Below are 14,333 nucleotides of genomic sequence, written 5' to 3' on the forward strand. Positions count from 1 at the left end.
TGTTTTCTAATCCCCACCCCACCCACAAGAACTGAAACCTGGTTCCCGCTCACTCTACCGCACGGTTCTCAGGATTCAGACCCCAGAATCTGGTGCCAAAACAAAAAGTAGGCTTGGGGCGGGGTAGTCTGAGGGTGATGGGCTGGTGCGGGGTGCTTGACCCATCCCTGGAGGTTCTGACACCCCTCTCAGAGACAGGATCTTCCAGCCACCCGCACCCCCTTCCCACAGCTCCCTTTTTAAAAGGCTCTCAACATAAATTGCCGCGGTTGACTCTGCGCTTAGCCTGGCCTTGCTAAAGAGGCTTTTGTCCCCTTAATTGGCTATCTCTAAGAGCCTTTCTCTGCCCCAGCACCCACGCGCCCCGGCTTTATATCCCAGGCCCAGCTATGTGTTAATTGGGCACGCAAGAGATGTGCGGCGCGCGCCCACCCCACCCCCACCCGTTGCCTTGCTACATTAGCCCCTCACAGCCCCTCACCTGCTGTCATCGGAGTCCAGCATCTGCAGTGGGACAGGCACATCGTGAGGGCTACCTTAATCACCACGGTGGCTTCTCATTCTGTAATGCCAGACCTTGAGGCCATATGCTCCCGTCCCATCTTGGGTTTGGGGGACGATTTCGGATCTGCATTGTGACTTCTAAGCAACTGGCCATGCACCCTGGATCTCCTGCAGCCCCTGGGGTCTCTGAGCCTGGGCCCCGAGAACTGTGTGCCTTTGTGAGTGGGGCTTCGGCCCACATGCTGCGGGCCCTGCAACCCAGGCGTACCCGGCCCTCCAAGCGCAGGCCCAACCACCGGAGGTTTCTTCACAACCAGATCTGCAGGTGAGGGGTGCTGGGAGGGAGGCCCAGGGTGGACGCCCGGAAGCCCTGAGGCTGGTTTTTAGCACCATTTTGCATGCATTACCGTGGGCCTCCTGTGCATCAGAGTCAACACCCATCCCTCAGCAAAGCCAATGAAATCTCCAACCTTTACAGAGCCCGCGAGTGCGGGGACGGGAGGTAAGCGTGGCCTGAGTAAGTGTAGCCAGGCTTTGTGATCAGGACAGTAATTCTAACACTGCTGAGGCCAAGGAAGGACTGCTGCGAGTCTGTGGCCAGTGTATGTAGCATGTGAGAGGCCAGACACGTTAGGTAACACGATTCTGCCTCAAAAATAAATAAGTAGGGGCTGGAGAGATGGCTCAGTGGTTAAGGGCATCAACTGCTCTTCTCTTCTGAAGGTCCTGAGTTCAAATCCCAGCAACCACACAGTAGCTCACAACCATGTAATGAGATCTGATGCCCTCTTCTGGGGTGTCTGAAGACAGCTACAGTGTGCTTACATATAATAATAAATAAATCTTTAAAATGAATGAATGAATGAATGAATGAGAGGGTATGGCACCACCAGGTGGATGAGGCTTGAAAAGAAGGCTTCAGACAAAGTGGATCTTAGCTGTTCATCCAGAACTCATAAAGAGAGAAGCCCAACAAAGCTGCCAGGCCCGCACTGGCAGAGAGGCTGTGGTTAGCAGGGAAGGGGTCCCCTTTGGAGAGGACGGAAAGTCCTAGAGCTAATTAGAGGCCTTGGTTGTACAAGATAGTGAATACTGGTCAGATGTGGCAGCACATGCCTATAACCCCAACAGGCCGAGGCAGGAGGATTGCTGCCAGTTCCATCCCAGCCTGGTCTGTATAGGAAGATCAAGGCCATTTTTGGCTACAGGGTGAGAGGATAGGTGTAGGGGGACTGATGCATGATGGGAAGGCAACTGTGTGTTACAGATTGGTAGGAAAGGAACTGCAGTTTTGAACTTTTTTGGGGGGGGGGTTGGATTTGGTTTTTTCGAGACAGGGTTTCTCTGTGTATCCCTGGCTGTCCTGGAACTCACTCTGTAGACCAGGCTGGCCTCGAACTCGGAAATCCACCTGCCTCTGCCTCCCAAGTGCTGGGATTACAGGCGTGCGCCACCACCGCCCAGCTTGAACTATGGATTTTAAGTCATTATAAGCAGGCTCATCGATCACTTGGGTTTCAAGAGTGGAATGAGTTGGGCTGTGAAGTTTTACCTCACAGCCATATTTACCCAGCCTCTGGAGAATCAACTTTTTCAAGTGGCACCGTTATATCAATGATTCTCACCTCTAGGTTGAGACCCATTTGAGGCTCACGTATAAGCTATCCTGCATGTCAGATATTGACATTATAATTCAGAGCAGTAGCAGAATTACAGTTGTGAAGTAGCAATGAAATAATTTTATGGTTGGTCGGGGGACAGGATAGCATGAGGAACTGTATGAAAAGGTCGCAGCCCGAGGAAGCTCGAAAGCCACTGTCATACATGGTGTCTTACGGTTTCATTGGCCTTGGCATATGGTGTGTATGTGTAAAAAAATACCTTTTAAATTACAATAGGAACCATAACAATCAACACATTTTTCCCAAAGAAAAAGTAAAGGTTCTTTGTTATCATTATTCCTGTAGTGTAAAAATGTAAGCTGGAGAGACAGATGGCTCAGTGGTTAACAGCACTAGCTGCTCTTCCAGAGGACCTGGGTTCGACTGTCAGCACCCGCATGGCAGCTCAAAAGTATAACTCCAGTTCTGGCAGGTGGGGAGGATCTGACGCCCTCACATCTATGCACATAAAATAAAATTGAAATAAGCTATTTTTTAAAAATTTAAACTTGGGCCAGGTGGTGGTGGCGCACACCTGTAATCCCAGCACTTGGGAGGCAGAGGCAGGCGGATTTCTGAGTTCGAGGCCAGCCTGGTCTACAGAGTGAGTTCCAGGACAACCAGGGCTACACAGAGAAACCCTGTCTCGAAAAAACAAAAATCAAAAAAAAAAAAAAATTCAGACTTGGAGAGGCTAGAAAGATGGCCCAAGGGTTAGAGCGGCTTCTGCTCTTCCATCTGTTCCCAGCACCCATGTATGTCAGGGGGCTCACAGCTACCTGTAACTGCAGCTCCAGGAGTTCTGAAGCCCTCTTCTGGTTTCCATGGGCAACTACAGTCACACACACAGACACACACACACATGCACACACACATAGACCATGTACCTAATTAAGAAGAAATATTTTTAAAATACCATATATGGAGACGCTTGGAACAGTGGCAGTCAGTTGTCCAGAGGCCCAATTCCGTCCACTTTTGAAAACTGGGTGTTTCATGAGCAGTCCCGCACTGCCACGGGAAAGAAGCGGACCTTTTCTGTTGGCCAGCACCAGCTGCAGGAGGCCAAGTTTCGGGTGCATCTCATGGATCTGCTGAGCGTGTTTCTCAGATGTCTTGGTTTTGCTGGGATTCGGAAAGCTTAGGGGATCAGTCCGGCTGCAGACACTGACACTGACCCACGGTCCTCTCCTGCTCCAAGTTAGCTTTGGGATGTGCTGAGCTGGCCGTTGCCTGTGGTTGTGTAGAACACACATTTGATTGGAAGCCACAGACTAAAGATACAGTTCTTGTCCCGGGTGAGGTGTTGCTTGCCTTTAATCCCAGCATTTGTGAGGCAGAGGCGGGGGGGGGGGGGGGGGGGGGCTCTATGAGCAGAGGCCAGCGTGGTCTGCAGAACGAGCTCCAGGACAGCCAGGGCTACATGGTAAGACCTTGTCTCAAACAACAACAAGTTCTTCTACATTGCATGTCACCTTTTTTATTTGCTTCAAATGCCAAATGGCTTCTAATCTCCTTTGTAAAACTTTTTAAAAAAAGATTTATTTATTGGATGTATGTGTATTGGATGTATGTGAGTACACTGTAGCTGTCTTCAGACACACCAGAAGAGGGCACTGGATCTCATCACAGATGGTTGTGTGGTTGCTGGGAATTGACCTCAGGACCTCTAGAAGAGCAGTCAGTGCTCTTAACTGTTGAGCCATCTCTCCAGCCCATAAAACTTCTTGAACAAAAGGAAGGAAGGAAGGAAGGAAGGAAGGAAGAAAGAAAGAAAGAAAGAAAGAAAGAAAGAAAGAAAGAAAGAAAGAAAGAAAGAAAGAAAGAAAGAAAGAAAGAAAGAACTTTTTTTTGAGACAAAGAAAATCTGTGTAGCCCTGTCTGTCCTAGAACTCACTGTGCACAGCAGGCTGGCCTTGAACTCAGAGATATGACCGTCTCCCTCCCAACGAGCTGGGATCAAAGCTTCGTGCCACTATGTGGACCTTGCAAACCCAATGTCTTGAGTCACCATGGTTCTGGTTTGTTCCTTAGCAGTTCCTGGGCCACATGCATTACTGATGTGGCAAGTGGTCTTTTCTGCTTTATTTATTTATTTATTTAGTACTCTAATAAAAAAGATATCACTCAAGGCAGGCAGCTAAACCCAGGACTTTGGAGATAGAGGCAGGCAGATCTCTCTGATTTTGAGGCGAGCTTGATCTACAGAGTGAGTTCCAGGACAGACTGGACTACACCGAGAAACCCTGACTCAGAAAAAGACAAAAAAACAAAAACAAAAAGTCACTTATGTTTACTGTTTGTTCATTGCCATTTCCATAGTATAAAACCTATAAATAATAAATTAGCAAAGTAACATAATGTGAGAAATGTGGGTTGAAAGGATGTTTTAACATATTAACATTTGCCGGGCAGAGGTGGCGCGCGTGCACACGCCTTTAATCCCAGTACTTGGGAGGCAGAGGCAGGTGGATTTCTGAGTTCGAGGCCAGCCTGGTCTACAGAGTGAGTTCCAGGACAGCCAGGGCTACACAGAGAAACCCTGTCTCAGAAAAAAACAAAACCATATCAACATTTATTAACAATGTATTCGTTATAACAATATCAAACCTCAAGTTGAAATAATACTAAGCAGAGACTATTTTGCAACAGCCTTGGCCTTGCTTCCCATGAATGAAGTTCAGGTTTCATCTTCATTGTAGTACAAGGCAAGCAAGCTTGGCAGTAGAGCCTGCATTCATAGCACCCAGCAGGGGGCGGTAGAGCCTGTATTCGTAGCACCCAGCAGGCGGCAGCACAAAGATCCAGAGCTCAAAAATAAAAAGATTTGGAATATTCCAAGCCCCTGGATTCACTGAACACTTTTTCTTTTCTTTTCTTTTTTCTTTTCTTTTCTTTTCTTTCCTTCCTTCCTTCCTTCTTTCTTTCTTCCTTTCTTTTTTATTTATGGTTTTTCCAGACAGGGTTTCTCTGTGTAGCCCTGGCTGTCCTGGAACTTGCTCTGTAGACCAGGCTGGCCTCAAACTCAGAAATCTTCCTCCCAAGTGCTGGGATTAAAACCCAGCACTTTTTTCTTAAAACAAAGGGTTTGTGTGTTCCAGGCTGGCCTCAAACACAATTATATAACAAAGGATGACCTCGAACTCCTGATCCGACTGCTTCAACCTCCTTGAATCACAGGTGTTCAACACGTCCGCAAAATGAGCCAACACGATCAGGAACTAAAGGTCCTCCTCTGCTACACAGGGATTTCAGGTCTATCCTGGGCTACACACAAGACCCTGTCTCAAAACAGACAGAAAGTATCAAATTGTGCTGTTATGTAAATTTTCTCCTGGACTTTAAAATGGGGACCACATTGGAAGATGGCACGTGTAAGACGTGATGGAGGGGGAATGGGGTAGGAGGGAGTGCGACTGTTTCACAGGAGGACAAGGAAGCTTCCCTGAGAGAGTGAGGACGGAGAGGCACACTGAGGGACTAGGCCGCAGCCAGTGGGGTGATGGTGGTGATGGGGGTGGTAATGGACGGGATATTTGTGCTGGCGGTGATGATCACGATGGTGGGGATGGTGTGTAAGACCCCAAAAACCGAGGGTGCCTCAGCACCCCACATCCTGGAAGGCGACACCCAAATCACTCGCGAGAAACGGTCTCGATGCAATAGCATGAGGTTTTCTTTATTCCAGAATTCTGGGTTCCATAGCCGTGCACCACACAGGGTCAGAGGACTGTGGACCCCGAGTGCCGAATTGAGACAGCTTTTATAAGTTTACGACAAAGCCCGCAAATCACAAACCAATCATTTCTTAGCATGGAGAGCCCGCGAAATGGGAGCCAACTGATTTGTACCACTCCATAGTTTTTAGGCCAATCAGTTTAAATTACCAGAGCCCGTGCTCAGTGAACCAATTAGTTTCCTATAATGTCTACAGCTGCGTGAACTCCTGCTTAGGGGTAGTGGCGTAAGTTTACAGAAGCAAGATAAGCTTAGCCCATTTCCAGTTACCCTATGGGGCCAGGATCACCTATTCAAGGCCTTTCTGCTAGGTCTAAACAAAGGGCGGGCTCTGGAATATGACCTTTTACCTAGTTTCTAACAAAGCGAGATAGCATTTTAAACTCCTGATTTCCTGGGGTCACCAGTGTCAGGCCGTATTTTCCATCCTTTCATCGTTGGTGGGGATGGTAGTGGTATTGTCGGTGATGGTGGGGATGGTAGTGGTATTGTCGGTGATGCCGTGATGGTGATGGTGGGGGTGGTGGGGATGGTGGCAATGATCTGCCGGCATGATGATGCTGTAATGAAGATGATGGTAGTGATGGCAGTCACAAGTGCACAAGGTGCACATGTACCACACGCTGCACTTGTAATTCACACCGAGTTAGAACAGCTCACAGTAAGTACACTTCTGATCCCCCTGCCTACACTGACCAAGTGCTAGGATTCAGGTGTGTACCATCATTCCCATTGTAGTCACTGCTGGGGATCTGACCCAGGGCTCAGTGCATGCACCCTGCTAACTGACCTACGTTCCAAACGCAAGGGAAGAATTGTTCCTCAGAAGTGTGTGTGTGCACGTGTGGGTGTCTGTGTATGTGTGTGTGTGTATGTGTGTATGTACGCAAGCAGGCATGCATGTGTGCATCCACACATACGCTGTTGTTGCTGTGATAGAGTATTTTTTTTAAGATTTTATTTATTTTATATATTTGATGAGTACACTGTAGCTGTCCTCAGACACACCAGAAGAGGGTGTAGCTGCCCTCAGACACACCAGAAGAGGGTGTAGCTGTCCTCAGACACACCAGAAGAGGGCATCGGATCCCATTACAGATGGTTGTGAGCCACCATGTGGTTGCTGGGACTTGAACTCAGGACCTCTGGAAGAGCAGTCAGTGCTCTTAACCACTGAGCCCCGGGATAGAGTATTTCTATGTCCTGGTACTCGCAATGCCAGCCAGATTGGTATCAAACACCCATCAATCCTCCTGCTTCCAGCCTCCAAGAGAATTGAGATTACATATGTGTAGCATCGTGCCCAGCTGATTTTGGATTATAATTTAATATTCTCTCTCCCTCTTTCCTGTTCTGTCCCTGGAATCTTTATTGACATGGGGTCTCATACAGTCCAGATTGTCTCCAAATTCGGTCCGTGGCCAAGAATGGCACTGAACTCGTGAGCCTTCTGCCTCCATTTCTCCATATTTCAAGGGCTGGGATTACAGCTGTGCTGCTGTCCCGTCCCCCCACCCCACCCCCGCCGCCGTGAACAGCTGTTAGCGGAAGTAAAGCTAGCCTGAGATGATTCTAGTCGATTATGTGTAGATTTAATCACAGGTTTGGCTATTCCCCGGCCTTGAAATTTTAATTTTAGAAATTAGTATACAAAGTGTCTGGTTTCCTGACGGGATTTTCTTTATTTTTTTCTAAAGATTTATTTATTTTATGTGAATGTTTTGCCTGCCTTTATATGTCTGTGCACCCCATGGATGCAATACCTGCAGAGACCAGAAGAGGGCGTCAGGCGCCTTAGCACTGGAGCTACAGATACTGGCTGGGTCCCCTGCAAGAGCAGCCTGTGCTGTCAAGCACTGAGCCATCACTCCAGCCCCACCTATGTCATTTTCGTACACAACTGGGGTACGCTGTGTGCAGTTTGACGTTGATTGCTGTACCCTCAGAGAGCTGAGTGCGGCCTGGACTTTGGTACTGCTTTTCTTCTGGGTCATCACCTGCCTCAGTATTTTGTAAACACCCTTCCACCCTGGCCTGTTGATTGGCTTAATAAAGTGCAGACGGCCAATAGCTGAAGCAGGAAGGAGCTTCCTGGCAGACAGAGCCTTCTCCGCGAGAAGACTCGGGGACAAGAAAAAGATTTGCCAGCAGGTAGTTGGATGACCGAGAGAGGTAAAGAACTAACCACGCGGGTCGTGGGCTAAGATTAAATTAGATGAGCTAGCTGAGAGGTAGCCCAAGCTAAACGCCTAAGTACTTGTAGATATTAATCCGTTTCTGCATCATTATTTAACCGCTGGCAGGTCCAGAACTTCCCGGTCTTATACACACACACACACACACACACACACACACACACACACAGCAGTTTGGGTTGAGCCCACCCACCTTGTGTCTCTCACACACACACACACACACACACACACTTACACACACCCACCACCCTCGCTTGTACCCTTCTGCCCACAGTCTTCCTCTTCCTCCTCTGTATCACAGGCGTTCTGTTCCCTCCACATCTCCCTCCCTTGGAGCCTCATTGTTCCTGCCTTGTGTCATTTCTAGTTTCCTGGTCCTCCTGACCCACACTCACTCCCACGGGTTATGGTTACGATTAGGGTTATACACACACACACACACACACACAGATTAACAGCTGTGGGGCAGCTAGACAGCTCAGCAGGTAAAGGAACTCGCAGCCTAGCTTGACTTACTGAGTCAAATACCGGGAACAGGGCTGAAGAGGTGGCTCAGTGGTTAAAAAATACCTTACTGCTCTTCCAGAGAGCCAGACAGAGTTCAGTTCTCAGCACACATGCCCGGTGGCTCAGGATTGTCTATAACCCTCCCCTGGCCACCGCAGGCACCCAGATACACTCACACAAATACATAGACATTAAGACACGCGCACAGGCAGTGGTGGCGCACGCCTTTAATCCCAGCACTTGGGAGGCAGAGGCAGGTGAATTTCTGAGTTCGAGGCCAGCCTGGTCTACAGAGTGAGTTCCAGGACAGACAGGGCTACACAGAGAAACCCTGTCTCGAAAAAAACCAAATCCCCAAAACCCCAACAAACAAACAAACAAAAACTTCACTGTGAAGATGTGCCCAGGATTGGGCTAAAGGAACTTCCTTGTGCGATGCACAACTCTACCGCAATCAGAACTTCCCAGGGAAGACATATTGACCTCAGACTCAAGAAAATGAAGGCAGGGGCCATGAAATGATCCTGGAAAGGGGGGAAATGGGCCTGAAGAGACTTTTCTCTCAGGGATGAAGCTCAGGGCAGGGAAGTGGGAGCTGGCGGTGCTCAGAAGACCGGTCTTTGTGGGCTCACCTCTGAATCTCCCCTCCCTCCCTCCCTCCATCCCTCCCTCGCTCCTCCCCCCTCCCTCTCCAGGGAGTTTGCCAAGATCGAAGCCGCCACCCAGCGCCTGGCCCTGACCATCCTGTCTCAAAAAGCGCCTGCCCAGAGACCACCGCTCCGAAGGCCACCTCCGCCTCCTCCGTCCCCCTTCCTGGGGGTGGCGAGTGCTGAGGCCCCTCTGGAAGTGCCCCACGGCAGCCCCAGCCTGAGCCCAGCTGCCCTGGACACGTCAACCCTTGACCTCTTCGAGGACATTCTGCTCACTCCTAGGCATCCCCTGGGGACTCCTGACAGCCTCTGCCAGACTCTCCCTGCTGGTGACCCCCAGGTGGCGTCCGACTTCATCTCTCAAGCTCTGAGCTCAGGAGAGCAGGGACAGCCAACCCCAGTGCAGGCTCCAAGGGTCTCCAGTCTTCTGTTCCCTCCCCAGAATGCTCAAGGGGGGAGCTTGGCGCCTGCAGCTCCAGGCTGCGGGTGGGTAGACAGTTGGGAGACACCCTATGCCTGTGATCCTCAGGGAATCCTGGACAGCTGGGAAACCCTTTGAAACCCAAACAACACAGGCCAAACCCATCTCAGGCCCAGCCAGCCTCCCCTCTCCCAACAGATGTAAGAAGGTTGCTGTTGGTAGAATACCTGAATAACATGCAAGAAGCCGGGATGCCACGCCCAGAACCCCATAAACATGGAAAATAAACCCTGGAAAAATAAACCAAGCCTAGGCTCCTACTGCGTACCACAGTCCAGAGCTTGTGCTCCCAGACCCGGGGCCACCTCTCTCCACTTTGAGAAGAACCCCTGCATACCTCCTGCATATCACATAGGAACTCCAGGAATATTTCTGGTCATTTCCCCTTCTTCCTTCCTAGTGGCTGATTTGCTCTCTCTCTCTCTCTCTCTCTCTCTCTCTCTCTCTCTCTCTCTCTCTCCCTCTCTCTCCCTCCTCCTCCCCCTCCCCATCCCTCTCTCTCTCTGTCTCTCTCTCTCTCTGTCTCTCTCTCTCTCTCTCTCTCACACACACACACACACACACACACACACACACACACACACACACACACACCCCTGGTCTCTGCCTGGCCTCTGCTCTGTCTCAACAGTCCCCAGTTCCCCTGAGCATTGCTACGGGTCAGGCCTGGGCCTCGGTGTTAGGACTCTGAAGACAAAGCAGACAGGATCCCCATCTCTGTGGGTACATCATGCACAAAAACCTACAGCGAGCTTCAGACCAACGTCCAGTCTCTGACTGGAATGAGCATTAGGACATATGTAAAGTGTGTGGCTGACCAACAGGACTCCTGGACATAGCACGGTCAGACAAGGCCTGGAGTGCTAAGGGGAGTCAGGCTGTGGGAAGGAAGGCAGGGGTCCTGGGGTAGGAACCGCACAGCCAAGGCCCTGAGGGGGCCTCTGAGGCCAGTTAGGGAGGCCAGAGGAGCGGGGAGTTCTATGTGCGCAACAGGTGAGGCCTAACATCAATTAGGGAAAATTTAAACCTAGTTTTTATTGTGGGCTATTGTTTTTAGACAGTGCCGGGATTGCAGGTCTATGATATTATGCCTCCCTCCTGTCTCTTAGGATTTCCCCCAAGTGCTCTAGCCGGTCTGTCCTGACCAGGGCAGGTTCCCACCTTCCAGCGTGTACTTGTGTCTCTTTGTCCTGGGCACACATCCTTGGGTTTAGGAGATGGGGTGGGGTGGGGTGGGGTGCTACCCTGGCCTTCTCCAGCTCTCCGACCCAGAGGGAGGCCTGGGATTCCTCAGTAAGGAGCTGCACAGGTTGGAAGGCAAGGCTCAGACTCAAAGCTGGCGCGCGGTGGCCGCTGCCAGTGCCCAGGACTGCAGACTCTGCCACCGCAGGCTGGGTTCTGGGAGCCTTCCAGGAGGGCTCCCTTTTCCTGTCCTGAGTCCCCACGATGCTGTGGAGAGCTGTGGGCGCTTATGTGTCGACTCTGGGACTGTAGCAGTCAGCAAGATCATGCCCGGAAGATCTCGGCAGGAAGATGTCCACAAACAAGCAAATGAGAAAATGACAACTCAGGAGGGGCTCCGGGGACCCCAAGAAACCGTGATATGGAGGTGGGGGAGGGGCCGCTTCTATTAGAACCTCCTCTCTGAGGGTGTGACACATCCATGAAATCCATAGTGGCCTTTGATTTTCAAGGCCACCTGCAGCCCCAGTCCTAAGGGCCGTGAGATAAGATCTGTGCCGGCCTGCCTGTCTTCCTGTATCTGGTCCCTGGGCCTGGGGCATGTACAGCAAGTAGGATCAAGTATTTATCCTTCAGTCTGCTGACTGGTCATCCTACAGAGATGTCAATGGACAGACAACGGTAGATCCACTGACCCAGCTCTCTCTCCAGAAAGAGACTATAAAGAATTTGGATTTGGAATCTGAGATGTCCCCAGGAAATCCAGTGATTTCCTCTCTCCCTTCTCCCTGCCACCTCATGTAATCTGAGCTCTCTCTGGTTTTAGTTCGGACAATCCGTCTTGGTCTTCAAGTACCACACAGAAAATCCCAGAAACAAAGCTTTCATCTTAATCTGCATTCCGTTCTGAGCGGTATGAAATAGTATGCCGTCCGCGGGCAAATATTGTGCTGCTAGAAAACAAACCCTGTGTCCAGCACACGCGTGTCCAGCATCCACGCTGTGCATGCTCCACCCCCCACCCCCGCCTCGGGAATCACTTAAGCATCCTCCCTCGGTTACCAGAAGGGCTGTCCCAGGACCACAGTGCTTGCCTTCCAGGAAACCTTCTTTTACCTGCTGAGAGTGGTGACGGTATAAAAAGGCAAACTCACTTGGAAGACTTTCTCCTGAATAGTGCGTCTGTCTCTTCAAGGGCGTCTCCAACACCCTGGTGTCTCCACTGCCACCCAGGCTCCCTCCCCACAGCTTCACGGGCTGTCCGTGCAGCGGTTCCATCTAGGAAGCCCCTGCCACAGTCTGGTCTCCCAGGGTCCTCTCTGGCAGCTCCGTGCAAGCCTGCCCGATGCCATGAAGCTGGAATGGGTGCTCTTCCAGAGAAAGGGCCGTTTAGGGGATGTCCTCCCGCACCGGGTAGCAGAACTCGGATTTGAGCACCCGCGGAATGCCAGGCTAACTGAGCGGTGCAGAGGGGCCAGCGGAGTCGGGCATAAATACTGTCTGAGATGGGGCCTGTGACTGGTTTTGTGTCAACTTGACACAAGCTAGAGTCACCTGAGAGAAAACAGCCTCAGTTGAGGAAATGTCTCCATGAGATCCAACCGGAAGGCATTTCTTAACTAGTGATCAGTTCGGAAGGTCACAGCCCATTGTGGGTGGTGCCAGGTGGTCCTGAGTTCTGAGCCTCGGGGAGCAAGCCAGGACTGCGTACCATGCAGATGTGGCCTCTGTTGGTCCCAGATTGGGGCTGGGAAGAGGCAACCCCCCCCCCCAACCTCCAAAGCTCCTTCACTCACCTCGTATCCCAGAAGCCCCTGGGACACCCCACAAATGCAATGATGTCTCAGCCCACAGCACATCAATGTTTATTGAGAATATGGGCCCAGTCTCTGACACTTCTCTACCCTTTGCTTCTGACGTAGCCTCAGCAGAGCCCCCTCTCCACCTCTCTTCAGTCCACCCCCCACGCCCCACCCCTTCCAGCACCCAGGAGTCTCGGTTGCCTTTCCAGGACCAGCTGTTCAACCAGGAGGCATAGCACCCCTCCCTCCCGTAGGGCAGATGCTAACGCCGATGACACAGTAACGCTCTCATCTCCGTCAGGGCCTGGAGTTCATCAAGACGGGGTTCTGGCCGTGGAATAGGCCCAGCAGCCCGCTGTCCGGGACCGGGTCCTTAATGATCTTCTGGATCTGTGGACAGAGGTCAACAAGTTGAGAAGCCCCCTCCATCTCTCTGGCCCTCCTGGCAGCCTCTCTCCCCGAGCCAATCACTCTCCTAAAAAAGTTTTCCTGGAGGCTGTGGAGAGACGGCTCAGCCATGGAGAGTATTTTCTGTTCTTGAAGAGGATCTGGGTTCAGTTCCTACCTCCCACATGTCCACTTGTAACTCTACCTCCAGTTCCAAAGGATCCAGTGCCCTGTTCTGGCCTCCTTGGGCACTGCACGCATGATTTACAAGACATATGTATGTGTATGTGCATATGAATGCATGTATATGCATATGCATGTGTATATGCATATGTATGCATATGCACGTGTATATGTGTATATATGTATATGCATGTGTATATGTGTATGTGTATATGTATATGTATGTATATGCATGTGTATATGTGTATGTGTATATGCATATTATATATGTATATGCATGTGTATGTGTGTATATGTATATTATGTATGTATATGGATGTGTATATGTATATGTGTATATGCATGTATGTATATGCATGTGTATATGTGTATGTGTATATGGATATGGATATGTATGTATATGTGTGTGTATATATGTATGTATATGTGTATATGGATATGTATGTATGTATATGCATATGCATGTGCATGTGTATATGCATATGCATACATATGCATGTGTATATGTATATGTATATTATATGTGTATATGCATGTGTATATGTATATTATATATGTATATGCATGTGTATATGTGTATGTGTATATGTATGTATGTATATATGTGTGTATGTGTATATGTATATGCATATGCATGTGTATATATGTGTATGTGTATATGTGTATGTCTGTATATGTATGTGTATATGTGCATATGTATATGTGTATGTATATGTATATGTGCATATGTATATGTGTATATGTGTGTATATGTGTATGTGTATATGTATGTATGTATATGCATGTGTATATATGCATGTATGTGTATATGTATATGCATGTATGTATATGCATATGCATGTGTATGTCTGTATATGTATGTGTATATGTGCATATGTATATGTGTATGTATATGTGCATATGTGTATGTGTATATGTGTGCATATGTGCATATGTGCATGCATATGTGTATGTATACATGTATGTATATGTGTATGTATATGTGTATGTATGTATATGTATGTATGTGTGTGTGTATATATAGCATGGTGGTGCACACCTTT

The 14,333-nt window shown here is 49.5% G+C and overlaps 2 protein-coding genes across 2 annotated transcripts in view; one reads left to right on the top strand and one right to left on the bottom strand.

Moving 5' to 3' along the window:
* Nucleotides 1-656: 656 nt before the first annotated feature.
* On the top strand, nucleotides 657-9,920 carry C1H19orf85 (chromosome 1 C19orf85 homolog). Its single transcript, XM_052180381.1, has 2 exons — nucleotides 657-829; nucleotides 9,301-9,920. The coding sequence occupies exons 1-2, from the start codon at nucleotides 657-659 to the stop codon at nucleotides 9,812-9,814; spliced, it is 687 nt and encodes a 228-aa protein (XP_052036341.1). The 3' UTR covers nucleotides 9,815-9,920.
* Nucleotides 9,921-12,756: 2,836 nt separating this feature from the next.
* LOC127674073 (isochorismatase domain-containing protein 2A) overlaps nucleotides 12,757-14,333 on the bottom strand; it is a 12,518-nt gene continuing 10,941 nt past the window's right edge. The window contains exon 6 of the mRNA XM_052169924.1: nucleotides 12,757-13,110. Within this exon, the coding sequence (XP_052025884.1) occupies nucleotides 13,018-13,110 (93 nt within the window). The 3' untranslated portion in view covers nucleotides 12,757-13,017. The remainder of the gene's footprint in view (nucleotides 13,111-14,333) is intronic.

This window comes from Apodemus sylvaticus, chromosome 1 (genome assembly GCF_947179515.1).
Source record: "Apodemus sylvaticus chromosome 1, mApoSyl1.1, whole genome shotgun sequence".
Classification (NCBI taxonomy): domain Eukaryota; kingdom Metazoa; phylum Chordata; class Mammalia; order Rodentia; family Muridae; genus Apodemus; species Apodemus sylvaticus.